The following is a 27,986-nucleotide window of genomic DNA, read 5'->3' as shown; positions in this document are numbered from 1 at the left end:
TGACCTCTGCATCGGATGCCTCACAATGAAGTCGCGACGGCGACGCGTGGTATGGCAGCAGCTCCACACGAGCGGAATGTCTCGGCTGCGTCACGAGTCCCTCCTGCGCGAGGGCTGCACCGCACCGGCGAGCAGCTGGGGGACACTGGACACGCCACCACCACCACCACCACCACACTGTCACAGGAAGTCTCCATAATACTCAATAACCACCCGCAGGAGTACCGCATCGTGGGCGGAATATCCGAGTAGGACATGGGGGGTGCGAGTTTCAGCAAATCGAGGTTGGCACCCGGACGGACTCACCGTGTCCCCCCAAGGAGAAAGGGGCCACGCGCCTTGTTTGCATAATTCCTGCCCACACATCGGGGTCGTCACCTGCCGGGGTTGCTGGCGACCCCCCCGGTGTGTGGGGGCATCAGGAATTGGGTTAGACCCAGACAGTCCGGGAACTGGTAGCTGTGTTCGGGCGGAAGCGATTAGTACTGAGATATGGTGCTCGTTCTACGTGGAATTTATTAAAAGACCTTACACAGGTATGTTACACCCAGGTTGACTTGAGAGATTTGTCCGGATTTTGTTTGTGAATATTGTTTGAACTCTACCACATACTGACACTGGGGCTGGCATGTGTGGTGCCTACAGGGGGATTAGACTCACCATGATCATGCAAGTGCGAGTACCGACTTTTCCACCAGCGTGAGATGAGCGGCTTCACATCGTCACCCCCTCTGCGTCGTCACAAATCATAGCGCAGAACTCGCTGCGGGGTTGATAACCTCGCTTTTCATTGCGCCTGTCCTCAGAGCCGCGTAACGATACGCGGATATTTTGAGAAGCATGCCACATGATTGTGTTAACCGTGCCAGATCCTGCAGAGCTCTCCCCACTGACTGGTCCACTCTACGTCACGGCTGCATCAGCACGTGGCACAGTTTTCTACACCGACACAATTGCCGGTGCACAAGTGTGAATGCATGGTTCACCTTTTAGGCAGGGCTTCATTTCAGCTGAATCTGCCCGACTCCGTAACCCAGTAAAGATATATCCGTAACCGGCACACCACGTCGAGTATAGTACACCTCTCGCCCTGGGCGTAACTACGTCAAAGCCACGTCCCACCTACTCGAGTGAACCAGCGACCTGGGCAATATTCAGTGAGATTAATCCCTGGTTTTAGGCAAATTACTTTCTCATGTTAAACCTGGGTGAATGAAGCTAACCGATCTGTATGAACAAGATGATGGCAAATACAGGCGAGATTGAAAGACAAAATGGAAATTGACCGGTGGACTAAATGGTTCTGGCCGAGCAGCCGCGTGAGTGGATCACCGCACCTCACGTGCGCCTTTACAACTCGACTACGATACATTTTAAACATTCATCGAGCAAACTTTTGTTCCGGGAATGTATTTGATTTAATATACTGTACAGGGTGTTTCAAAAAGATGGACTTGATTTGAAATCGCTATATCTCTGCAACCATGAACCGCCCATGAATGAAACTCTTATCACTTGAAAGGGCGGGGCATAGAGAGGGGCGGGGCATAGAGTTTAAAATGATGACCGCGAGATGCCTCTCCCAGCGCACAAACAGCCCCCAGCCTCAGTCATTCGCAAGACGGCGACCGCGCAACACAAGGGGCGTTTTGCGTTCTGCAGTTCAGCAAGACTGAATCCGTAATTGCGGTGCAGCGTGCGTTTCAACGGCGTTTTGGCATTGATCCGCCAATGTCAAAGAGCATTCGTCGTTGGTACCGATAATTTGAGGAAACAGGCTGTTTATGTAAGGGGAAGAGCACAGGGTGACCATGCACCTCAGAGGAAAACGTAAGAGAGGCGTTTGGGACCAATTCAAATATCGTCTCGATGTTGTCCGTACAGCAGGTGGAGGGCACATAGAACATTTATAAAATGGTTAGTAAAACTTGATAACTCATTTAACCGTTTGTAACTTTGTGTAATTGTAACATGTTGCCATCGTGAAATATACTGCTTTGAAATTGGGCCCATCTTTTTCAAAACCCTGTATTATTGTGTATGATTGTGCTCTTTTTGATTCTCCTGTAATGCGGTTGATTTTGTTCTGATTTCTGTTTGTTTCAACTTATCAGTTTTATTTGATGCGTTGCTTACTTGTTGTTACATTGTTGCATTTGTCACTTTGGTGACCCCGGTGACTCTTGCAAATTAGACTGTCCGTGTCTCTCGAGTTCTCACCTGGCTAAACAAAATGAACAAACTCGACTAACGAGCGAGTGACTGCCGTGCGATGGCTACGCACTCACAGGTGGGTGTTCGTCGTAAAGAAAGGCTACCAGGAGACAGACCCTGACCCCGAGACCTCGGTCATCACAAAGGTCAAGGGGGTCGCGCTCACCAACTCGACGGAGGGGCCTGGCCAGCGGCTCTGGGACACGGCCGACTACGTGATCCCGCCGCAGGTGAGGCCCACGTGGTGGAGAGGCCCAGACCACACCGTTCCTAGTGCAGCCTGCTCCATGAAGGCGTTACTCTGAAGATACCCAACGTTTTGGTTTGGCCGGGCGAGTCCCTAGTGAGACGATTCATAGCCATCTGCTACTCACGTGAACATTGAGACATTGGTGCTCAATTATCGTGAACAGTCCTGAGTTAGAAGTGAAAATTACTCATTTATATTGTGGGGACAAGTTTACCCATTAGACGACCACTGTGACTTGTCCACAAAGTTGTAGTCATGTTATTGACTCCAGGGAGATGATGGGCCGAGTCAAGCCCCAACCAGGATTTGAACTCGCAACCTTCCCATTAGGAGTTGCCCGTCCTATCACTCAGCAACCCCCTAGGGTTCCCCTCATGACGCATTGGTGGGAATTGGGACATCGACATGGTGTAAGATTTAGAGCACCGCTTTGTGGGGAAGTGGCTCTCCTACGGAGATTCACCCCCACCTACCAGAAGAAACCAAAATCTCCACTCGGTTAGGCTGTACATAGATGATCATCAATGTCTCAATAATCATTTGAGCAGGAAATCATTTCCACTTTGACTGAATATTTTCTGCCCTCGTGCTCAAGACTCTGATCACTCTTGCCAAATAGACTCGTCCTGGTCTCTTTGAGTCCTCTACTGGTTAAACAAAACAAGCTTGACACTTGATAATGGATGGGTGGGCTAAGCTGTGAGTGGGCAGGGATAATAGGGGGAGGAGCTGTCAGCTCACCACGTGAGCCAGTTGAGCTTCTCAGAAATGTACACGATGCGTGTGCGATGAGTGTGCGTGTGTCCATTTGTGCAGGGAGAGAGCCGCTTCTTTGTGGTCACCAACCTGGTGAGCACGCCCCGGCAGCGCCAGGGTCTGTGCGCTGAGGTGAGCCTCGGTCACCCCTCACCTTCAGCCTCACCATACCGGCCACAAATGCGCAGCAGGAATATACATGAGGGTTGCCACCTGTCCAGGGCTTGATTGCGGTGTTGTTCACGTGCCTGGCATAATTTCTCTAAACAATTTACGAAGTGTTACATATTAAATCTATATAGGACAGGATAAGCAATACAGAAGAATGGAAATTAACGTGGCAGGCGAGTGTTGGAGATGGTGATTAGGAAAAGCGGCTGTACTCGGTGGGACGCTGGTGCAGGATGGGGGAGCGCGATTGCTGACAAGAGAGGTATTGAGGTGGTCCCCACGAGTCTGGTCGCCAAGGGGAAGGTGGAGGGAGACCGTCGAGGCATATTTTGGAGGTCGCGTGTACGGTGGCTGGCGGAGGGTCGAGAGCTTTGATAGCGACGCGTCGGGGCATCATCAGCTGTGGCCACGATGTCTTCAGCTTTAGATTGATACAGGATCCTTAATCACCAGAATCGCTCCGAGATCTGCACTGTGTCCTCACCCAGTTCACTCGCCTTGTGTGGTGTAGGTGCTCTTCCGCGCTAATCTGGCGGCTTTAGGCTCTTGGCCACCTCTAGAAACAATTCTTTCCTCAATTAAAAGAGTGGGCAGCTGCTGCCTACTCATCATAGCAACCTCCAGGATCAGCGTAACTGCTTCCGACTCCCCAGCATCTTCAGCAATCTGGGCAGCAGAGCAGCACAGTGGTAAAAGTCACACCTCAAAGTAAGAAGCACATGGGTTCAACTCCTGACCGGGCACCTTACGAATTGGGATCAGATAGCAGCAACATCGCCCCCTACTGTGAACACTTGGCAGGACCCTCCTAAAAAAGAGTCTCGAGACTCGGAGAGGCTTTCCTGGGCGAGTGTTGGGGAGGTTGTGAAAGTCGCTAAATTTGTCGCTGGTCGCTTTCACGAGAATAAACGTTGCCAAGAGTTGCAAAGAGTCGGCGAATCTCAGGGCAAAACAGCCGGGTTGGCAGCACTGGGCGTGTAGCCCCTATGGCCCCTATGGGCTATGGCTCGAGGCCTGAGCTCAGGGCCTCACGCTCGCATCTCCGCGCAGAACCCCAACGTGCCCGGTGCACGATGCCAAGAGGACGGGGACTGCCCGGCGGGGAGGACCTTCAACACCGGCAACGGTGAGGGGAGCAGTCGGGGCTGCCCGCGCACGCATCCTCTACCGTCCACCACGGCACTCCCCTCACTGCCAATCGCACCTCACCCACACTCATGATGCTCACCATCTCCTCCCCCTCCTCCTCCTCCTCCCGGGTAGGGGTGTGCACCGGACGGTGCGTGCCCACGAACGGCACGGCGCGTGTGTGTGAGGTGCACGCCTGGTGTCCTGTGGAGAACAGCCCAACGCCCAGGTGTGGGAACCACACCATCACTTCATCACCATCAACTCATCATTACAATGTCATCAAACATCTACTTATGTGTACAGACAGTCCTCGACTTATGAACGAATTCCGTTACTGAGACCCATTCATAAGCTGATTTGTTCGTATCTCGGAACTTATGCGGTCAGTGTTCTAAAACGTGTTACGGTTCAACAAACAAGTGAGGCTTTGTAAAACTCCGTGTCGAACGGTTTACCGTCATTGTGCATCACGTGGGATGCTGGGACTAATTACATCTCGCAGAGGGTCACTCTGCTGAACAAAATAGTTACGCAGTTCAGTTCGTAAGCACGACCAAACGTTTGTAAGTTGGATGGTTAAAAATAATATCTTATATCTCGAGGACTGCCTGTACATCACATCACCACCTTCACCATCTGTTTAAGCCCATCATCATCAACCTCATCCACACCGTCCCCTTGTCTGGTTGCGTCTCAGCAGTAGAAGCGAGCAGCTCGCAATCGAAAGGGTTCGAGTTCAATCGTTTTGGGGAGGGGGGAGGTTGCGAGTTCAACCATCCCTCCCTCGGGTCAATAAAATAAGTACCACTTGGTTGGAAAGTCAACAGTGGTTGCCCTGTGGATGGAACAATCTCCACCATTGGTTCTGCAGAGCTGTAAACAGGAGATGAGCACCATTTGAACAATAAGTCACTCTGGCTTGATTTGGAACTGTCCACATGATCAATTCCTTATCCACTTTTCAACCTTTAGTGGCAAGAGGACAGGGGAGAGAAGAATAGTGTGGAGGGAAGCCGACTGGATGCGAGTGAGGAGTAGAGAGTGAGGAATGGGGAGCACGGTGCCCTCAATGTGAAAGTGAGCGGTGGGGAGTGAATAGGGAGTGTGGTGCCCTGACTGTGTGAGGAGCGGCGAGTGCGGTGCCCTCACTGTGCTGCCATAGGGAGGCCGTGTTGCGAGAGGCCGAGAACTTCACCGTTTTCATCAAGGTCAGCGTCAACTTCACTCGCTTCAATGTTCACAGGTGAGGCCACCTCCCTCCTCGCCGGTAAGCTCACTCCTTTCTTCACTGGTGAGCTCACCTCTCTATGACCTCCCCGCACCACGATGACGGCCGGAGCTAGGGGGCGCTGGGCTGGGCTCTGCACACCAAATGTCCCTTTGGCCCAGTTAAGTTTGCTCCATGTGGTGGTCGGAACCACCGTCCTGGTGGCTCCCCACACAACTGCTCCACAGGGCACCCCGTCTGGGAGCAGCCGGAGTGGAGCCCGAGTACGATTCTCAAATCCCACATTTACCATCTTCGCCTGGGCTGCGTCAAATATCACAAGACCCCTTAACCTCGTGACTCCACGACACCTGGGGCAGGACCAAGCGTCTCCGTGGGGCTGCACGGGGAGGGAGGGGGAGACCGGCAGCACACAGATGCGGCGGCGGGGACGGTAGCACCGGTGCCGCCGCCGCCACGAGTCCGTTTGCATCGGAGTCGAAGTGCGGCACCTGGCACGACCTACGCCCGTCTCGCCACCTCTTAAGTCAGCACCGCGTAGTAGCACAGGGCGCTGAAGCGCAGGGCACGCGCGCACTTGTGCCGTTCCCGCAGGAGGAACGTCCTGGAGGAAGGGGACAGCTCCTACCTCAAGTCGTGCGAGTTCCATCCCGAGCGGTCTCCGCTCTGCCCCGTGTTCCGTCTCGGACAGCTGGCGGTGCGCGCCGGGGCCTCCTTCAGTGACATGGCCACGCGGGTGCGAGCGCAGCCGCCCAGACCACTGGCATGGGCGGGGTGGTGATGCGGCCTCGTGGTATCGTGGTAGCGCGTTCCTCGCTTGTTGCAGAGCTTCACCGTTCCAATCCGCCAAGCTGCCCTGATTAATACCGTGGGTGTCAGAACCACGATAACCCTAAATGCTGTGCACTTTGTTTAAAGTGGAAGTTCAAGATCCTGTGACGTCATTAAAACTAGTAAGCCATTGTGTGCCGGCATCAGCGTCCAAATTTAAAAAGTTACACCGCAAATTTCTCGATTGTGATTACACAGCAATCATTGTCCCCATCGTGAATTTATCGCCACATAGTAATCACCGCCCTGAGGAAGAGGGCCAATACATATTCTTGGTTTCTACCAACCCACTGGCTCGCTCTGCATCAGTCTGGTGAATGTGGAATGTGCCCCGGATTCCTGGGGTTGGAGCATGGCGAGCATGATGAGCATGATGAGCATGTTGAGCATGGCGAGCATGTGTGTGGAGGGCACTGTGCAGCGAGGGTCTGGCACAAGTCCTCGTCGGTGTATTTAACCATCCGGCCAGTTGGCTCAGTGGGAGAATGAGCGGCTCGGAAGTTGACGGTTTGCAAGTTCACATTCACTTAGTGGGAAATCACCATTAGTTGCTCGAAGGATAAATTACCCCTGCCATAGGAATGTGGAATTTCCACCGTTGGTTCAGGGCTATATATAGGATATGAGCACTGGCTCAATGCTCATTTGAGCAGCAGGTCACTTTCACTTATTTATGTTCTTGTGCAGTAATTCCACGCTGATATTTCTGTAACTTAACGTAGCTATGAACAGTTTTGTTAAAGCATTTTTGTAAAACAGGAAATTGTATTTAGTATTGATTTATGTGTGTGCACAGTGTTTGATTTCTCTGTAATGCAGTTGTTTGCTCAGATTTATATGTGCTTGCTTGCTGTACTTGATGTTGCATTCTTCCTTTTGTCATTTTGGTGATTCAGATGCCTTGCAAATTGTATTTATCCTGGTCTCTGGAGTTCTCACCTGGTGAAACAAAATAAACTTCACACTTGAGCTTGTGTGGACTGGAGGCTCTGTGTACGTGCGTGCGCACAGGGAGGGGTAATCGCGGTGCACCTAGCTTGGGACTGTGACCTTGACCGTGACCTCTCCGCGTGCGCCGCGCAATACCGATTCTCGCGGCTTGACAGCGAGCGCTCGCGCGTGGCGGCCGGCCACAACTTCCGGTGAGTGCCCGGCAGGGCTTCACATCAACCGGGTCCATCCGGTGGCGATCCGGAAAACATTTCCACACCCGGCACATCGCACTACATTCAGTATACCTCCCCCTAACTACAGATGCTTCAGTCTACCAGTAACCTGTCATTTATTCAGTGAACCCGGTGACTCTGCCCGGTCGTGCTGTAAGCGGTGGTATTGTCAGTGCGGTGTGGACCTGCAGCTGGGCCCGGTCAAGGCCAACGCGTCTGTGTCGCCGCAGATTTGCGCGCTACTCCTGGCAGGACGGGGCCGAGACGCGGAGCCTCCTCAAGGTGTATGGAGTGCGATTTGACGTCATGGTGTCAGGCAAGGTAACCGCGTCCTCTTGTCGTCCTCTTCACACTTGGAGACTCCACCAGACGTCTTTCCAATTCACATGATAATGCTTACTCTGCATTGAAAGGGCACTTGCATAATCTATCAGCAACTCAAAGTGCCTACATTACATCTCAGCTCTTTCAGTAGAAGGCAATAATTCAGACTGCGATGTGTAATCCCAATTGGGTAATTTGCAAGTTTCAAATCTGTAAAGTTTGGACCGAGACGCAAGCACGCAAAGGCCTACTATTTTTAAAAGAAGTCGCGGGATCCTTAATGTCCACTGAGTGGAGACCCCAATATTAACCATGGCGGCCTGCCCGATTCTAACCGTGAATCTCTGCATAGAGTGGTGAACGTGCCGGCGCTGGGCCACGTCACCAATATGAGGTTTGACGCTTGAGGAAATGTCTCCTGTGAGTGACAGAGTGTGTGTCCTCTGGCAGGCCGGCAAGTTCAGCATTGTGCCCACGCTGCTGAACCTAGGGGCTGGGCTGGCACTTCTGGGAGCGGTGAGCAGACATTCAGGCCTCAACACATCGACACCCACCCCACACCTCACCCACACACGCACCACCCAACACAGACTACATCGTGTACCACGTGCACTGTGCTGAATGTAAAACGTACACCCCCCCCTAACTCTCAGGGCCCCCCTTCTCTCTGTGCCCCCCGCTCTCTGCGTTGCCCCCTCCCCGCGCTGGCTACAGGGCTCATTTCTGTGCGACCTATTTCTGCTCTACGCCAGCAAGGAGAGCCCCCAATACCGGCAGCGCAAGTTTGAGCGCAGCGAAGAGGACGGGCCTGTTCCACCCCAACAGGGCGCCGTGCGGGCCCGTAGCTCCTCGACACCAGGCACAGCCAACTCTAGCTAGCCCCTATCACAGCCCCCCAGTCTAGCTAGTCGCTGTGATTTCCCCTAACACACCTCCTTCGTCCAGCTTGTCCCTCTAGCCCAGCCAGTGGTCATCCTCTTGTCCCCTGACACAGCCCTGCAATATCATCGGGGAGTGTGATGTGGACACAGCCACAATGAGAGATACAAGCATACGAAACCAGAATTGTAAAAGTGAATTTTGACGATGATAGAAATAATTTCAACTCGTAACAGTGTTCGCTCGCTTTCGAAGGCAGAGAATGACTCGGAGGCATAACCACAGACAAGCGGGAAGGTAGCAGCCAGATGGAAAGCCGGCGCTACCAACAATTGCTCGAGCTCTGCAGCCCACTATATATTAGATTTTTCAGCCAATTAATGTGTGGGAGGAAACCAGAGCACCTGAAGAAAACCAACACGTTTAAGGGAGCAAGCAGAACTCTCCCCGTACAGATGTGACAGAGAGATTTTTCCACATTGTTGTACCTGATGATGGTGATAATGTTCCGCGATACACATTTGAATAAAATAAGACGCAACAAAAAAGCCTCTTTCAGTGCATAAGATTATTTTACCAAATAATATCATAATACATAATTCATTCAAGTGGTCATAATTTAAACTAAAATACACCGGCCAGCAGAGGTAGGGCTTGGGGTGGGGGTGAGGGTGGGTGGACGCGGGGTTGAGTGGGAGCCAGGGTGGATGATGCACGTGGCGATCAGGAAGGGGGTAACGGTATTGGGGGAGCGCCGGGGCAGAGGGGGGGGCTAGCTCTGGCTGGTTTTTTCCGCGATCACCTGCTTGAGGAGCTCGGCGAGATGTAAGCGGTCGACTTTTTCCGTGAAGCGCATCCCTGTGGACGGAAATATGACTTATTCACCACTAGTGGAAGCATCCATGGCTGAGCAACAGCCCCCCTCACCCCCAGGTGCCCCCCCTTGCACGTGACAACCTCCTGCACCCCTCCTCACACACCCTTCCCTTTTCCACCCCCCCCACTGCAAGGCCCTCCCCCTCGGGTGCTGGGCCTCTCCCACCTGATGTCTTGCGCCGGATGTGACATTAGTTGGGAGGAAGCTGATCAGAATGCTGGGAAGAGACAGTGACTGACAGACATGTTTGTGTTTTGTACAACATGACAATTATGATTCCGCTTGTTTACCCAGGAAAAACCCACTGAATCTCAAGACTCTTTTTTAGGAGGGTTTTGACAATTTTTCGCAGCACGGGGCGATGTTGCTGCTGTGTGTAATCCCAATTGAGTAATATGCAGATATGTTTTTGGCAATGCGGTTGTTTTGGCCCATTCTGGTTACATTATGGTTTCATTTTAGCTATGGGAAAAAACGTAAACTGGAGGAAACCCATGCATAATAGGGGGAGAACACAAAAACTACGCGGAAAAACACCCTAGCCAGGAATCAAACCCAGGCAAATTCTTTCTGTGGATGTCTTGCCACTGTGCCACCTTGCCACCAACATGTCAAGGTTATGGTTGAACCAGGTGAAAACTCAAAGAGACCAGGATCGCTGTATATGCAAGAGTGAGCTATGGAACTGCATAACTCGACGTTACTCAGCGCTGGATCCCAGCTCGGCCTCTAATTCGTCCCCTCGAGGCAGTCGTCCCCGGACGCCTGCGGCTATGAACTCCATATTAAAGAGTGTAGAACTTCGTACTGCCCAAAACATACACGTGAAAGCAGTGGGTATGTATGGTTGAGTGTCACTCAGTGTGGAGGATTAATTGGGGTTGAGTCTGGTTATGTATGTGTGTGGTTCTGTGCAGCCAAACTCCTGGTTGAGTGAACAGTTGAATGTGTGTGGCTTATTATATGTGGTTTAAAGTGTGGTTCAGCATGGTTGAGCATGGTGCAGTGCATGGCTGAGTGGGGGTGAGTGTTTATGGTTGAACGTGTTTCATTGCGCGTGGTTAGTGTAGTTGAGTGGGTGGTTAAGTGTGAATTGGTGAGTGTGTGGTTGAGTGAACAGGTGATCGAGTGGTTGAGCGTGGCTGTACCATTCCAGCTAGCCTCGTGCAACGCATCTCGCAGGAGGCGACAGTCTCGGTTGTAGCTCCAGGCATCGTGCAGTGCGCGGACGACGCCTTCGTCACCGCCCTCATCCTCATCTACGCAGGAGTAGCAGCAGCAGTGGAAGTAACAAATCGTGAGGTCAAGTCGTCTCCCCCCTCTCGTCGTGCTCGCTCGACTAGTTCAAACAGTCGAGTGAACACACCAAGTGAATGTGTGAGTGTGCTGGAGGTGAGCATATGAGTGGTTCAGGGGGAGTGGGTGTCAGGTCAGTGTGCAGGTGATCACGTGGGTCAGTGTGTGGGTGATCATGCAGGTAATCATGCACGTGAGCATGTGGTTGAGCATGTGGGTAAGGTGAGCGTGCAGGCGATCATGGAGTTGAGGGTGTGAGCTTGTGGGTGAGCGAACACATGTCTGTAGGTGAGCGAGTGAGCATGTCGAGTGCATGCGTGCGTCGCACCTCCTTGCGGGAGGATGCATTGCGCGATGACATCCCTCAGTTTCTCCACCGCCACGTCCTCCACCCCCCCGGGGCAGCTGGCCCCACGGTCCGCATCAGGGGGGCACGGGGCCACTGTGGAGGGGTCCTCTGGGAATGGGGCCCCTGAAGAGGGGCCTTCGGGGCAGCTGCAACTATCCTCCTTGCCCTGGGGGCACTCTGCTCCCCCAGCGCTGCCCTCACACAGCTGGGTCCTGGTGGAACGGTACACGGCGCACAGCGTCTTGAGAGCCGCACCCATTTGTGTGTTGTTTTGAGCTGGTGGTCTGGATAAGGCTGAAACTGTCAGTGTCTTAATTAATAAGAATTAACACGTTTCTTGAAGCAGTGTGAGGAAAGGAGCAGAAACAGAAGTGTTGTGACCTGCAGTGTAGTGAGTGTGGTGAGTGTGAGTGAGTGATTGAGTGGGTGTGTTGTCGTCACCTGCAGAGTGGTGAATGAACACAGTAAGGAAGAGATGAAACAGTCAATTTGGTAGACAGGGATGATCATGGGTGATGCAGAGAAGTGGTGATGCTCTGCAGTGGATCTTAGGCTTGGGGAGAGGTGGCGTTGGTGGTGGAAAGGACCAATGGCAAAAACTCGCGCTGCACCGGCGCCAAACCCACGCCAGCGCACGGACGAAGGAGGAGTGCCGGTACCGGAGTAGCTTGCGCTTGCGCAGGATAGGGTTGTTGACGCAGGTGAGCGGCTTGAGCGAGACGCTGAGCTCGGGCATGCGCATGCTGGCCAGCGCGTCTGCGTGCGCCTGCTGCAGCTCGGCCATCGCCACCTGCACAAAGACAAAGGTCCCCCACGTAGCCTTTAACAGACTGTGGGAGCAAGTGCACTCACCACTGTGCTTCGCTCCCCATGCTCACATACATCTACACACCTTCACATGCATACACCTGGACACACTCACTCGTGAAGGCCGGCACGGCACACGAGGGGGTAGGTGGCCCCACATCCGTCCGCCTATGTCTCCCCAGTGATGCTGTTTACATACTGCAGCAGGTCCTTATTTAATGCTGAATTGAACTAAGATAGGTCTAGGACCGGTTACGATATTGATCGCTGATGTTGACCATGTATAAGAATTGAACTAGGGTCGCTGGATTTGCAGCAAAGTGCAGCACGAGCCACTGCAATTCTGATTCCCATCTCAACCTACACAGGCACATGCGCACGCAGGGTTGGGGTCTCTCCCTCCTGCCACACCGACTCCGGCAGCCCCAACACGCAGCAAACAGCACCTTCAATACCCACTCACTAGCACAGAGGAAGATGGCACCAGCTAACATTGATTACTGGACTGATGAGTCCTAATGAGGAAGAAACCAGTCGAGAATTGTGTCTGTTTCACTACTCTCTTTTGGGATGGCCTAATGTTTGCAACTCTTTTAGCTGGTGCTCCATCTGACAACATGGCCATGTATTAGGTTATTTTGAGCTGGTGGTCCGGATAAGGCTGAGATATTCTGTACACACAGTGCTGCACACCATTGTGTGTTACTAAAACTACCAACACACACGTATGCACCAAAACAGAATCGTACTAACGCACACACCAACACAGGATCGTACTAACGCATGCACCGACACAGGACTGAACAAACGCATGCACCAACACAAGATCGTACTAACGCATGCACCGACACGGGACTGGACGAACGCATGCACCGACACGTGATGGGAGCCTGCACGCGCCTTGTCCATGAGGAGGTGGAGGGAGGGCAGCACGTTGTCCATCGCCTCGGTGGACGTGAGCCAGCGGTGGGCGAGCACGCCCTCCACACTCAGCCTCTCCTCCGCCTTCACCTTCAGCAGGCTTCACCATGCGCACACACACGCACAACAACACAGACACACACAACAAAGACACACACATTGCTTCGTCAATTTACAAGCTTTACCTTTAGATTGCGTGTGCGTCAAAATGTCTGACTGTGCATCTGTATGCATGTATGTGTATGCATGTGTAAGTGCCTTTGTGTGTGTGTGTGGCAACATAAGTAAGTACATTGCACTACGAACCTGGCGATTTCAGTGTGATTCACGCTCATGACCCATAAGTGGCACATATTAAACCCGTTCTAGGCCTCCCCTAGGTCGATTGAGCCTCAAATCAGTACCTGGTGTGGTGTGTAAATATCGCCACGAGGAACACAAGGGTGGCCGGGCGTGGTGCTGGCCACCCACCCCCTCGTGTGCCGCTCCGACCTTCATAGGTGCTTGCTAACGGTACTTGCCCCAATAGTCTGTGAAAAGCTCTACGGGGTATATTTGTCTTTGAATATGTGTGTATGCATGTGTGTGTGTGCATGTGTGTGTATGCATGTGTGTGTGTGTGCATGTGTGTGTGTGCATGTGTGTATGCATGTGTGTGTGGTCACCAGCGCATGACGTCCTTGGCCGTGCATGAGAGTGAGTTTGTACGTGGTTGTACACGCATGTTTTTTTCTACGTGTGGTTACAAGCAAATGACGTCCTTGGCTGTGTGTGTGTATGTACGTATGCGTACGTGTGTGGGCACCAGCACAAGATGTCCTTGGCTTTGTAAAAGTTTGTGTTTACGTGTGCGAGTTTGTACGTGATGTGTATGTACATGCGTGTCTTTTTGTGTGTTCACCAGCACACGACGTCCTTGGCTGTGAAGAGTGTGTGAGTGTGTGTGCATGTGCGAGTGCGTGTGGTCACCAGCGCACGACGTCCTTGGCTGGCTCGGAGATCTGGCTCCATCCCTCCTCTGGGAAGTGGAACTTCCCCTGCATGATCTTGCGCCGCATGTCGCGCGGCATGGCCCGCCCACGCTGCTCCGAATGGAACGGCGGATACCCACAGAGCATCACGTAGATGATGACGCCCAGAGACCACAGGTCACAGCTCTGCCACGCATGCACGCATGGGGAACAGCATTAGCAGTATCAGTATAAGCAGCATCGTAATCATCGTCAGGGCATATAGCATAGCAGCATCATGATTATCACCACCATCGCCATCTTAATCATCATCAGCATCGTCAGCACCGTCATCACCACAATCACAATTATCCCCATCATCTATAGTGCTGGGACACAGCCCAGGGAGCCTGAAACAGGGGTCAGAGCTGCATCTTTGCGTGGGTGAGGCACACACAAGAGGTGAGGAGTGAAGTGGATGCAGGATGAGAACAGCAGGGTTGAGATATAGTATCTTCTTGAGAGCGATGAGGTGTGAGGGTCAAGGGCGGCACCTTGTTGTAGGTGTAGGGGGTGGCGTTTGGGGAGATGACCCCAGACTTCTCTTTGCGATGCTGCTTCTGTGCTTCCAGTACCTGCACCACACACACAGCCCCCACGCTCACACTCCTCACTACAATACTCCTACGCTCACCAAACCGCTCCCGCTCACCAAACCACTGCTAGGCTCAACACAATGCTCCCCGCTCACCATCACACACATACCTCTTCCACACTCACCATACCACTCCCACGCTCACCACAATGCTCCTACACTCACTACCTTGCTCCCATCCTCACCACTGCTCCCGATGTTATTTGTGACTGGGAATGGAACTCAGGTTGCCAATGTTGTGGTGCAGCACACAAAACACTGTTACTGCTAATCACAATGCATACAAAGACCTACCCCCAAAATCCTTAGCAGACTGTTGGGGCAAGTGTAGTGTACTAACCACTGCATCACCTCTCCCCCTATGTGCACACACCAATCACACACACACAGGAGTGCACAAAAACAAATATCCCCCGTATAGATAGTTGGGGCAAGTGCTGTTAGCGAGAGCCTATGAAGGCCAGCATGGCACACGAGGGGGTGGGTAGTCAACTCCAAGCTTGGATATCTTTATCTCTCCAGTACTGGTAATATACACACATTACCAGCTACTCATTTAAAGTTGAATCGACCACTCACTCACACACGCACGCATATGCCTGTACCTGCGGGGCCACGTAGTAGGGTGTGAACTGCGGGGTCATGAGGTCGCCCTGGTCCACCTTGGCAAAGCCGAAGTCGCACAGCTTTAGCGGCGCATCCTGCAGATCGTGGAGGTCACATGCATGAGGAGCTTCACTTTAATCCTATGAATGCCTCATTTGCAAGGGTGTCCAGGATGTTGATACTTCACACACCCACCCACACACTCACCCTCCTACTCACTCACCCACCCAAAGACAAAGATCACCCGTATAGCTTCTAACAGACTATTGGGGAAAGTTCCATTAGCGAGCACCTATGAAGGCCAGCACTGTACACAAGGGGGTGGGTTGCCAGTACCACACCCGACCCCCTATTTCTCCCCAGTGGCAATGTTTACACATAGTGCCAGTTACTCATTTGAGGCTGAGTCGACAAAGAAAAAGCCCAAGACCGGTTCAGATATTTGTCACTGGTGTTGGCTGTGGGCGGGAATCAAACTCGGGTCGCCGGGTTCGCATTGCAGCATTAAAACCGTTGCATGAACGCTCCACACACTCACCCACCCACTTAATCAACTACCCTCCGACACACTCACCCATCCTGCCACACACTCACCCTCCCACATGCTCACTCACCCACCTTCCCACTAACTCCCTCCTTCAATTAAAGACAAAGATCCCCCATCTAGCCTTAACAGACTGTTTGGGCAAGTGCTGTTAGCGAGCACCTATGAAGGCCAGAACGGTACACGTGGGGTGGGTGGCCAGCACCACGCCCGACTGCCTTTGTTTTCCCAGCGGCGATGTTTTTACACACCGCACCCGGTTCTCATTAAAGGCTGATTTGAACTCGGGAAGGCCCAGGACTGGTTCAGATAATCGTCACTAGGATTGCCCGTGAGCAGGAATCGAACTCGGGTCGTTGGGATTGTAGTGCAGCACACCAATCGCTATACTACCGCCGACTACCACTCCCACACTTGCCCACACACTCACTCATACATCGAATCAAAGAAACGCACCCTGAATTGCAAGTCCGGTGTGCTGCTGACCATTACACCACTGTGGGGGCAGCGCCCGTGTATTTTGTTTTATAAACAATGAAACTATGAGCAATGTATCTGGAGCAAGAGTGGTTGGCGTGGTGTGGAGGGTGAGTGGGGGGGGAGAGTAGACTGACCAGGGAGTTATCTTTGAAGAGGAGGTTTTCTGGTTTGAGGTCACGGTGCGCGATGTTCAGAGAGTGGCAGTGCTGCAGTGCCCGAGAGATCTGTGGTGAACACACGCACACACGATCACGCACACGCACATACAAACATGGAGGAAGGCTGGGGTCTCTCTCTTCAGCCACACTCCCACCTGCTGTGTCACCTCTCACCTGCTGCGTCACCTTGCTGGCCTGCTTTTCAGTAAAGTGGCGGCACTGGCTGATCCTGTTGAATAACTCCCCACCCTCCATCATCTCCATCACCAGCAGAAGCCGTGCCCTAGAAAACACCACACACAGAGCTATCATGAATAATTTAGACTTGTACTGTTTGGAGTATTCACTCAGTCTCACAGAGAATGACTCAGAGGCGCGAGGACGAACCACAAATAAGTGGGAAAGCAGCAGCCAGGTGTTGAGTCGGCATCAACATTTTAAAAGATCTGTGATCCTCTATATATTAAGATGTTTTCAGCCAATTAACCATAACCCATTGCCACCAGGTAGAGTCAATCTCAAGAGGGATACAGGGCAGGTTTGCGATGGGCCATGGAAACCACTTTGGAAGAGATGGGAGATGAGTTTGTGATGAGAAGGGTGTTTGATGAGGCAGGAGTGTGCTCTCTATTACTGTGTGGATCAGAGTGCGGAACCCTGACTAAACTGCTCCAAGAGAAGTTGTTGGCATTTCAACTCTGGTGTCTGAGATAAATGCTGGAAATTTTGCGGAAAGATAGGATCAGCAATGCAGAGGTCCAGAAGGGAACATACGGCAGTTGAGTGTTGTAGTTGTGATTGGGCCAAAACGGCTGTGGTGGGTAGGACCCGTGTGCAGGATAGGGTACGGCCGATTACTGAGACAGGCATTGGATTGGTCTCAACAAGTCAGGTGAAATGTTGGGATGAGGCTGACGGCGTAGTGGAGGTCGCCGCGTGTCTCTGGCAGAGGGCAGAGCGCGCTGGTAACGACGTGAGGTGGTGGTGGCATCGGCTCTACCCAGGCTGACGCCTTGAATCACGTGGCTCGATGCGCGAAACACACTTTGACTGAATCTATTAATAGATTTTAATCGAATATATTCATCATCATGGGTTAGGGGGGTGGGGGGATGGTGCAGTAGTAACACCCATACCTCATAGCAAGGACAGGGGTTTACTTCCTGATTCCGGTGCCTTTCTGTGTAGTGTTTGTATGTTCTCCCTCTTTTCTGCATATTATTAATTTGGGATTGCACATCGCAAGATCACTCCCTTTCTGCGAAAAAAAAAGACTCGGCGAGGCTTTCCTGGTTTAACACACATAAAGATAATAATTATAATAATGGTAATGATCAGGGTTTATCTCACCTGGGCGTGGCCTCGTGTGGTAGCTGCATGGAGTTGGCGAACACCTCGTGGACCTTGACCACGTTGGGATGGCCACAGCACTGCAGGTGCAGCTTTATCTGGTCACCCACATCGCACACACCGGCGTCACATCACCATCATGGCCCAGTGGCAGTGCACGTCCCGCTTGTTGCAAGAGGTTCGTGGTTCGAACCTGGTGGGCCACCCTGGTTATTACCACAGTATTAACCGTAAAATGATGCGCACTGTATACTTCACAAGTAGACATTCAAGATCCACTCATGTCATTCAAAACGAGCAGGCCAGTGTGTGCCTGCGTCATGGTGCAAATTTGACAAATTCTAAAAATGACACTGCAAATTAATCAATTGGGATGAGAAAGCAGCGATCATTGCCCCGTATTAACAGATGAATGCCTGATTGCCGGCCAAGTGCGGAGTCATCTTTTGTAATACAAGGACAGCTGCTACTGCGGGTGCCCTTCGAAAATGTGTTGAGATGTATGCAAGTTGCTTATCACGTGAGAAGCGCTCCGAGACGCCCAACGTTGTAAAGCAGGGCGGCTCAATAAAAAACTCACTCCCGCTACCACCACCATCACCTCTGCTGCATCCTTAGCCTGTCACTTCACACACGAAGCTGCCTAGTAAATTCCACGTTTGCATGCAATGCACCACGGTTTACTGCTGTGTGTGGACTGGACTGCAGCGTTTACAATATAGACCAAGGACGGTACATGTACAACACTGAATACACAGATCATAGAGGATGTTTGACCGTACTTCACCTTGTTGGTTAGTGTGGGTTCATTTTTTTTTTATCTGGTGAAAACTCATGGAACTAGGAGGAGTCTCATTTGCAAGATTGACTGATGTACACCACCAACATCACAAAATCAATAACATAAAACATTTTCGGGATACTAAGTTGACAGTGTTGCATAAACACAAATAACAAAAATGTTCGTCAATGACACTGTGGCCTTAAAATGTGGCGTTTCGGGCAATGGCCTTTCTTCATCACACATACAGGCCAGAGAGATGGAGTGAATAAGGGTTGGAGACTGCCGTATATAGAATAAAAATCAGAACACCACTGCATTCGTGAAAAAAATAAAACAATGCACACACATAAAACAACATTAAATCCAGAATATTTCTTGAGATGAAAGTCGGCTCAGACAAATTACTTTTAAATGCAATTTGTAGTAAAATTACATTACAGAAACATCAAAATGTTTTGGGGCGATTACTGTACAGGTATTTTTAAACAGACAGTAGTGTGAGTCAAACACAGCTACAAGTGAATTATCACACAGAATTGATGGCTTAGAATCAATTTGTGATTTAGATGGAGGAGAAACCAGGGAATTTTTTGTTGTTGTAGAATTCCAGATGTTATTATTTATCTTGTTAACCCAGGACAGCGGAGTCTCAAGACTCTTTTTTCTGGAGGGTCCTACTAAGTTTCTGCAGGAGAGATCGGTGTTGCCGTCATCCCGCACTTCCAATGAGCATGGTTGGCTATCTGTGGTGTGAAAAAGTTCAAAATACATACATATATCACAATTGAGTAATTCTTAGGTAATGTATTCATTCAGCATTGGGATGTTTGGCCAATACCATTTATATTGAGTTGCGTTTTACTATTAGAGGAAACCAATGAACACTGAGGAAATGCAGAACAGGGGAAGAACATACAAACCCCAGACAGACAGGAGGCGGAGTCAGGAATCACACCCAGGTCCTTTTTGCTGTTAATCTCATATGTTACCACCATGCCACCCTGTTGCCCAGTGTTAGGGGCATTAAAATCAGTAAGCGTAAGGCATCTCCAATATAATGACTATAAATAACAAATAAGACACCTCATTGCGGGCCTTGGGCCGGTCCGGCAGAATCTTGAGTGCGAATCTCTCCCCGGTCGCCTTCTTGACGCATGGCCTGTGGGACACAGCGCAAACGTCTCCAACTGGAACGCAAAGTCCGGCACTCCTTGCCAATTGTGTCGATATTGTCTATTCTCGGGCAGTAGCACGTTCGCCACTTATTGCAGAGGTTCGTGGAACGAATCCAGCAGATCACACCGGTTAAGTAACAAAATAACATGTATTTGTTCTCCATATCTAAATGGGAAGGAGGAATATTGACTGCATATTTAATGTATTTACATTCTCCACAACAACTCTAATGATTATTTTATGTTGTGTATTGTATAAATTTCGTTTTAGTTACTGCAGCTACATACTATTAACACTCCTTCCCTTTATTAGTGCTACCCCTATCCCCTCCCTTTGATGCTGCTAATCCTGCATAATGCACGGGCATAAGTAGTACTAATCACATACCTGCATTTCCCATAAATATGCTAAATTCCTCTTGATATGGAAATTATTTTGTCAAGGCGCCCTTTCCCCCCTTCCAACCCAGCTTAAATATATGCTCCAAGCATGGTGCTGTTTCATTCAGACGCTGTCGCCTCGACAGACCTGGTTTTCACCTGAGGACGGCTGCTTGCGTTGTGGCCGAAACGTCGTGAGAATTATTTTATTATGTTTTATTTTTATTATTTTATTACTTCCCTTCTACGTGACTTTACCGAAAGAACCAAGAAGGTGTATTGTATAGTTTTGGGTCAAACTAGGATCAATATCTAAGAGTGTCCTTGTCGATAAATATCTGGATTCATCTTCTTGGTTCTTTCGGTAAAGTCACGTAGAATGGAAATAATAAAATAATAAAAATAAAACATAATAAAATAATTATTATTTCCATTCTACGTGACTTTACCGAAAGAACCAAGAAGATGAATCCCTGCAGTCACGAAAGCTTTCAATCGAAAAATATCTGGATGTTCACCAACACTAGTTCCAGCAAGCCTGACTGCTGATACTACAATGAATTATAAAACCGGTCCAGACATTGCTTGTGTTGAACCAATACTGCTGAAATGATGCACTCCCAGAAGGCCGTGCAGCTGAAGGGATGTGTAAAAAAAATACCTTTTTACGTGGAGGGGTAAAATATGGGTCAAAGTGAATTCCTGCTCAAACGATAATTTATGCGCTGCTCATCTCCTGTTTACAGCCCTGCGCCAGTGGAGGAAATTCCCCATTTCTATGGCGGGGGTGAGTTTTTTTCCAGAGGACAACCATTGTTGAGTCCCGCACAAAATGTAATTCATCTTATCGACCCTGGAGGGAGGGATGATGGGCTTAGTCAATGCCAACTGGGATTTGAACTGTAAACCTTCCGATTGCGAGACGCTCGCTCTCCCGCCGAGCCATCTGGCTGGTTGCAGACACTAGAAGGAGGCGTGTTGATTGTCCACCTATCTGGAGAAGAGAAATCGTCGACAGGCGGCCGAGCCGGGTCGACGACCTCGCTTGGATTCCAAGTGACTGCAAAGCCATGCGTGAAACGAGAGACCGGAGGGAGAGGGGGATGGTAGAGCGATGAGCAGACACACGGGCAGTACCTGACGGGGCCGCTGATCCCCGAGCCGAGTTTCTGGTTCCACACGATGGTGTAGTCGTCGAGAATCGGCGTATGCTGGGAGAGGCGAAGCACAAGTCACGAGAGACCCGATGCCCACAAAGTAGTCTCCAGATTCAACAACACGCAGTGGTGTGCGGCACGGCGGTCTACTCTCAGTCCTACCCAGACCTCCAGCTCAAGAGATCTTCGTGTGGCAGTTTAGACCATCAACTCTTAGGGCTAAGAAAAACGAGCTGTCCCAACATTTACAGAATTGAATGAATGATCTAAAGTGTGCGCGACGGTTCACACACCCACGTACAACATAAAAACACAGACGCAACATATAAGCACTCACAACATAGAATTCATACAGCATGTATTTGCATAAAGATCACACACACACACAACACGCACACAAACGTACAACACATCACCCACACAACAAACGCTCATGCAACACAACTGCAAAGCGCCTGACATGCAGGTCTAAGCACGCATCACACAACACATTCCAATATCGCCACACAAGACGTACAACACAACACTCACATTACAACACAACACACACACGACTGACATCACCCCACCACACAACACACTACATAACACCACAAAACATAACACCACACTACATAACACCACACTACATAACACCACACTACATAACACCACACTACATAACACCACACTACATAACACCACACTACATAACAACACACTACATAACAACACACTACATAACAACACACTATATAACACACTATGTAACAACACACTACGTAACAACACACTATATAACACCACACTATATAACAACACACTACATAACAACACACTATATAACAACACACTACATAACACACTCTAATTCAACACACTACCTAACAACACACTACCTAACAACACACTATATAACAACACACTACATACCAACACACTACATAACACACTATATAACAACACAGTACATAACAACACACACTCCACTGTACCGCATCGCTGCACAGTAGACAGAGTACGAAATACCTCGGCCAAGTAAAACGACGCTCCCACCAGACACCTCGTTACCCCTCCAGACATCTCGTTACCCCACCAGACATCTCGTTACCCCTCCAGACATCTCGTTACCCCACCAGACACCTCGTTACCCCACCAGACACCTCGTTACCCCACCAGACATCTCGTTACCCCTCCAGACATCTCGTTACCCCACCAGACACCTCGTTACCCCTCCAGACATCTCGTTACCCCACCAGACACCTCGTTACCCCTCCAGACATCTCGTTACCCCTCCAGACATCTCGTTACCCCACCAGACACCTCGTTATCCCTCCAGACATCTCGTTACCCCTCCAGACATCTCGTTACCCCACCAGACACCTCGTTATCCCTCCAGACATCTCGTTACCCCTCCAGACATCTCGTTACCCCACCAGACACCTCGTTACCCCTCCAGACATCTCGTTACCCCTCCAGACATCTCGTTACCCCTCCAGACATCTCGTTACCCCTCCAGACATCTCGTTACCCCACCAGACACCTCGTTACCCCTCCAGACATCTCGTTACCCCTCCAGACATCTCGTTACCCCACCAGACACATCGTTACCCCACCAGACATCTCGTTACCCCTCCAGACACCTCGTTACCCCTCCAGACATCTCGTTACCCCACCAGACATCTCGTTACCCCTCCAGACACCTCGTTACCCCACCAGACATCTCGTTACCCCTCCAGACACCTCGTTACCCCACCAGACATCTCGTTACCCCTCCAGACATCTCGTTACCCCTCCAGACACCTCGTTACCCCACCAGACACCTCGTTACCCCACCAGACATCTCGTTACCCCTCCAGACACCTCGTTACCCCACCAGACACCTCGTTACCCCACCAGACATCTCGTTACCCCTCCAGACACCTCGTTACCCCACCAGACATCTTGTTACCCCTCCAGACACCTCGTTACCCCTCCAGACATCTCGTTACCCCTCCAGACATCTCGTTACATTGCCGAGGCCCCGTTATCTGCGTTACCCTCGTCACCCGTTACCTTAATGAAGCCGCATTACCCCAATTACCCTCGCCACCAGCGTTACCCCCATTACCCTCGCCACCAGCGTTACCCCATTACTCTAGTTACCCGTTACTCTAGTTACCCGATAGCTTGATGAGGCCTTGCAATACTCGTTACCCGCGTCACTCTCGTTGCATGTTACCTTGATGAAGTCGCGTTACCATCGTTACCGTGATAGAGCAGCGTTACCCTTCATGACGCCGCGTTACCCTCGTTACCCTCGTTACCTTGATGGAGCCGTCCGCGTCGTCCCCGGACATGGTCGCTCAGCTGACGGGGTCGGGGGTCACCGCGCAATGGCGGCGCCGTCGCTTATACAATTCCCAGTGCGGATAAGCAACGTATTTGCAATCCCCAATGTGTATAAGAGTACGAGCGTACTGTCTTGTATTTCCCAGTCTGTATAAGAGTGTCATCCTATATTTCCCAATATGTAAAAGTATTGCCATGTATTCACGTCAACTCGAGGGATAATGTATATCCAAGTCTACACAGGCATCACGTTATACTTGCTAATCTGGATGTCTACTTATATACGTGTCAGTCTATATAAGCATCCTGAGTCACATCACCGTTTGACCATTTAAACTCTGAATTCAAATGAGTGTATTCGTAACTTTGGCTCGTGAAAGTTTTGTCAAAAGACATCCAAATGTTTAACGTTTAATGAGATCGTTTATCTTGATGCGTGAACTTGACGTGTCCACCAGGGCTCCATGCGGTGTCGCTTCGTGCAGACTCGCCTCCTCCTCACCCTCAGGCCCACTTTGAAGGCTCATGGCCCGAAACGTCGCACGCTGTAATTTCCATCTTAAGGCCACAATATTAGCGCGGGATAAAGAAGAGTAATTAGCGAGGGATGTTGTTTTATTTCCCGGTCAGCAAGCCTCGTACGGACCGCACATTCTGCAACGCCGCCGACCCCAACCCACTGTTGAATGGGGCGCGCCTCTGCCCCACATGTGGGTCGTGTAGGGGGGTATTTGGCCATACCTCGCCGCGCTGGTCAGCACGGGCTGAGGGCGGGCAGCATGGACTCTAAGTCTACAGCACTGTGGATGTTTCTGCCGTGGCCTGCTGCCCGGCAGTGGACCCCTCTCGCTGCTGCTGCCGCCGCTGTTTGCTGCGCGGGGAGCACCACTACGAGCACGGCTCAACCCCACACAGATTCACAGATCTGGCGAGTGAATAGGTTTCCAAGTATGGACCTATCTTCTCTTTATAGACTGTGTAGGACGACGTTCAGAGGAACTGCACTGGGTGGATGATAGTGGTATAAAGTTCAACACAAAGCCACCAGATTTCGTTCACGGAAGCATTCCCGTTACCCGAACACGGCAGAAGCGAGTTCTCGCACAGGTGGCCCCCCGACTGGACAACTATCACGTCGCTCGAGTGTCGTGAGCGGGGCGGGTGGCCTCGTCCAGCCGCGGGGAGACCGCGGGGAGACCGCGTGCTGCTGCTGCTGCTCTTGTTGTTCACTCCGCGGGGATGGGCGGCTTGCCCGGATCGATTCCCGGCTCCACTCGCCACGGCCATCGATTCCCACGCGTCGATCCGGGTCTCGTGGCGCTTGCTAAGCCAAGTACCGGGTCGAGCGGAATCGACACCAAGAGGCACAGACCGATTCCGCGTTTGTCTTGTTAGAAGGACGGATTCGCGGCACAGTTAATCGATCCGCATGGATCGGATCGCTTGTGTGGAGCAGGGATTGTAAACGCAGCAGGGAGACGTCTTCCGTGGGTCGGGATCCAGGATCCAGCCTCGGAACCTCGGTCCCAGATCCCAGGATTTAGTCTCCGAGTTGATCCGGGCCGTGAGCTCCCGGTTCTGTGCTCCCGGCTCCAGATCGAAGTCGGACTTGAGCCGCTGGAATCCATCTCCGCGCTGGTTACGTCTCGAGGACCCAGCCCCAGCAGGGCTCAGGGTTCAAACTGAAGGCTCCGTCCGATATCCCTCCTCCAGTATCAGACCTGCAACAGGTTCTGTGCTCGCGGCTCTTGGAGGCCGCAGTTCCCGGGCCCTGGAGCCCGGGACCCGCTCGCATCCCGAGTCCCCGCGCGGCCATGTGAGGCGGGGGGGGGGCCCTGAGCCGAGCCGCGGCCTTGCCCGCCCGGGCCGTCCCCCATGATTTCCCGCAGGATTTTGCGCAAGCGCTGGCTCCTGTCCGTGGTGCTGGGCGCCTCCCTCATCTACTTCCTCAAGAACACCATCCGGCAGGCGGTGAGTCGTCCTCACACCGGCGCCCGGACTAACGCCAGCCTTGCCTGTAGCTCCGAGCACGACAGTTCCCAACCCGAGCCTTGCCAATATCCTCCAACAATAACCCTCACCCCGAGTCCGAGCGCTTGTCCAAACGCTAAACCCCTTAACCCTCCAACTCTAGTCCCTGAATATAACCCTACCTCGGAACGCTTGTCTACTAAAACCCTAGCCTAAATAAAACACACCAGTACCTACAGCTCAATCATTAACCATCATCCTGCACATACCCTGACTTGACCCGAAACCCCCAACACCCATCAGAGTCCGTGCCACACCAACTCTGCTACCCATTACCCCACACCAACTACCTGGACCCCAAATCCCCTCGGCCTATCCCCCTACTCCTAACTCTACCTCAAACCATCTCGATGACTCCACTCATAACTGTACACACAGCCCTCGCCGCATTTATGACCATTTTTTCAGTAGCCCCCCTCCCGCTTTACCCTAACTCCCATGTCTCCCACACACTGTCACGCTGACGACGCCCTCTGTCACGCTGATGCCTTGTGACCCTGCATCACTCACCCTGACCCCTGAATCATTCTGCTGCCCCCCCCCCTTATGTCCCGCAGCAGGATGAGCTGACGGGGAAGGAGCGGTCCCTGCTGCAGGCGCAGGACCCCCAGCGCCGCCTCGACTGGCGCGTCCGCTTCACGCCCCACAACGGCAGCGGCGCGGGGGGGCCTCCGGGCCGGTGCCGCAACTCGGTGCAGGGACGCATGCTGCTCACGGACGAGAGAGGCCCGTGGCCCACAACACACGCACACGATGGGCACACGCAGCAGCCTCTGCCTATGTGTCTGCTTTGTATGTGTCTGTTGACACCATAGACACTCTTGCAAATGAGATGTTCCCTCCCAAGGGATTATGTTGGTTAAATAGCTTGATAAAAACATAGAAATACACTTTTTCCACGTAAGCCTGGTCATTCTGGAGCTAATGCTGCGTGTCTGCGTCCGCAAGCTTTCGACACTTCACCTGGCCCCACATTGTGTTCACGTTTGTGTGTTTGTGTCGCCAGGCTTCGTGTGTGAGCGGCGTGCGGTGCTGCCGAGCGGCTGCTGTAACGACAGTGCGCCTGGCAGCGCGCAGTACAGCTGCCAGGGCTGTCAGCCCAATGGCTGCTGCAGCATCTATGAGCACTGCGTGTCCTGCTGCCTGCAGCCTGAACAGGTGAGGGGCACATGCATCCCTGGGGGTTTGGTTGCTTTTGCTTGAATTCTATTTTCCTCATTGTCGCATTTTTTATGTTATTGTTGTGTCATTGTGATGACGCAGGTCATTCACTTTTGCAAATGACACTCTCCTGGTCTCTTCCGAGTTTTCACCTGAATGTGAGATGCCATGGAGGAGGTGATGCTCAAGACGCGTGTGGCCTCGGTGCCCTTCCCAGCAGGCTGTGCTCGAGCGCTTCCTCGGCCACGCGGCAGCTGCATTCCAGAACCTCTTTCTGGCGGTGCGCGACCACTTTGAGCTATGTCTCGCCAAGTGCCGCACATCCTCACAGGTGAGAGGGCTCGCCACGCCACGGGAGGGCACGCCAACTCGCACCATTCATAATAAAGCACCACCACCACCACAGTGCTCCCACACCATGGGATGCTGGTATTCGCCCCCCTCCCTCCCACTGACTGTGCAGAGTGTGCAGCATGAGAACACGTACCGTGACCCTCGCGCCAAGTACTGCTACGGGGAGGACCCCCCCGAGCTGCTGCCAGTGTGAGCCCGGCACCACCTCATCTGCTATCTCCTTGCTGGAGCCCACCCCTCCAACGAGCAACAGGTTGTGGCAACGCTGATGGTCTCCATCTATCTCCTTGAGTCTCCACAAGTCTCCGTGTGTCTCCAGGGATCTGGTGGCGATAAAGAAACTAGCACCAGGAAAAACGTTCCATGGTCATAACTGCAAATTGTCACACTCCGCAACTATCCCACCTTCCATTCCCCCTGCTTGCCATGCCCATCGCGGTTGTTGATGCTGTATTTATAATTAAATTATGCACAATGTATAAAAAACAACCCTGCCCCAATGAGCCCTGTATTGGCACGATGTCACGCTCTACGTGGGTATGAGCGGTGTGTAAATAAGCTAACGTCAATAAAGTGTTTGTGTTCTTGGGAGCTAATGTTATTTAACAAGAAATCTACACTAAGTCTGAGGAGCCACACTGCAACAGAATGTTTGGCCAACAGAAGACATTGTGTTTAGGAATGGGAAGA

General features: G+C 51.7%; 2 protein-coding genes across 6 annotated transcripts; one reads left to right on the top strand and one right to left on the bottom strand.

The window, feature by feature from the left end:
- Window positions 1–215: 215 nt before the first annotated feature.
- Window positions 216–27,217, bottom strand: MAPKAPK5 (MAPK activated protein kinase 5). 4 transcript variants are annotated; one of them, XM_061560965.1, is made up of 16 exons: window positions 27,095–27,217; window positions 21,421–21,494; window positions 19,811–19,886; window positions 17,944–18,041; window positions 16,768–16,876; window positions 16,570–16,659; window positions 15,411–15,506; window positions 14,705–14,785; window positions 14,170–14,357; window positions 13,180–13,300; window positions 12,132–12,262; window positions 11,452–11,684; window positions 10,976–11,086; window positions 9,753–9,808; window positions 6,379–6,606; window positions 216–4,723 (listed from the first exon to the last, which is right to left on the bottom strand). In XM_061560965.1, exons 1-16 carry the CDS (start codon window positions 27,200–27,202, stop codon window positions 4,616–4,618), a joined length of 1,908 nt encoding a protein of 635 aa, XP_061416949.1. In that variant the 5' UTR covers window positions 27,203–27,217; the 3' UTR covers window positions 216–4,615. The 4 variants fall into 4 exon arrangements, with proteins under 4 accessions (XP_061416949.1, XP_061416951.1, XP_061416952.1 ...); XM_061560967.1 differs by lacking the exon at window positions 27,095–27,217 and adding an exon at window positions 24,827–24,997; XM_061560968.1 differs by lacking the exon at window positions 27,095–27,217 and adding an exon at window positions 24,253–24,762.
- SPRING1 (SREBF pathway regulator in golgi 1) lies at window positions 25,184–27,883 on the top strand. 2 transcript variants are annotated; one of them, XM_061560971.1, is made up of 5 exons: window positions 25,184–25,721; window positions 26,339–26,507; window positions 26,788–26,939; window positions 27,163–27,273; window positions 27,406–27,883. In XM_061560971.1, the coding sequence occupies exons 1-5, from the start codon at window positions 25,626–25,628 to the stop codon at window positions 27,487–27,489; spliced, it is 612 nt and encodes a 203-aa protein (XP_061416955.1). In that variant the 5' UTR covers window positions 25,184–25,625; the 3' UTR covers window positions 27,490–27,883. The 2 variants fall into 2 exon arrangements, with proteins under 2 accessions (XP_061416955.1, XP_061416954.1); XM_061560970.1 differs by having other exon boundaries at window positions 27,160–27,273; window positions 27,406–27,871.
- Window positions 27,884–27,986: the final 103 nt, after the last annotated feature.

This window comes from Lethenteron reissneri, chromosome 27 (assembly GCF_015708825.2).
Source record: "Lethenteron reissneri isolate LAM-NWPU_2019-01 chromosome 27, ASM1570882v1, whole genome shotgun sequence".
NCBI lineage: Eukaryota > Metazoa > Chordata > Hyperoartia > Petromyzontiformes > Petromyzontidae > Lethenteron > Lethenteron reissneri.
Note: the sequence above shows the minus strand (reverse complement) of the source record. Positions and strands in the feature narration are given on the sequence as shown.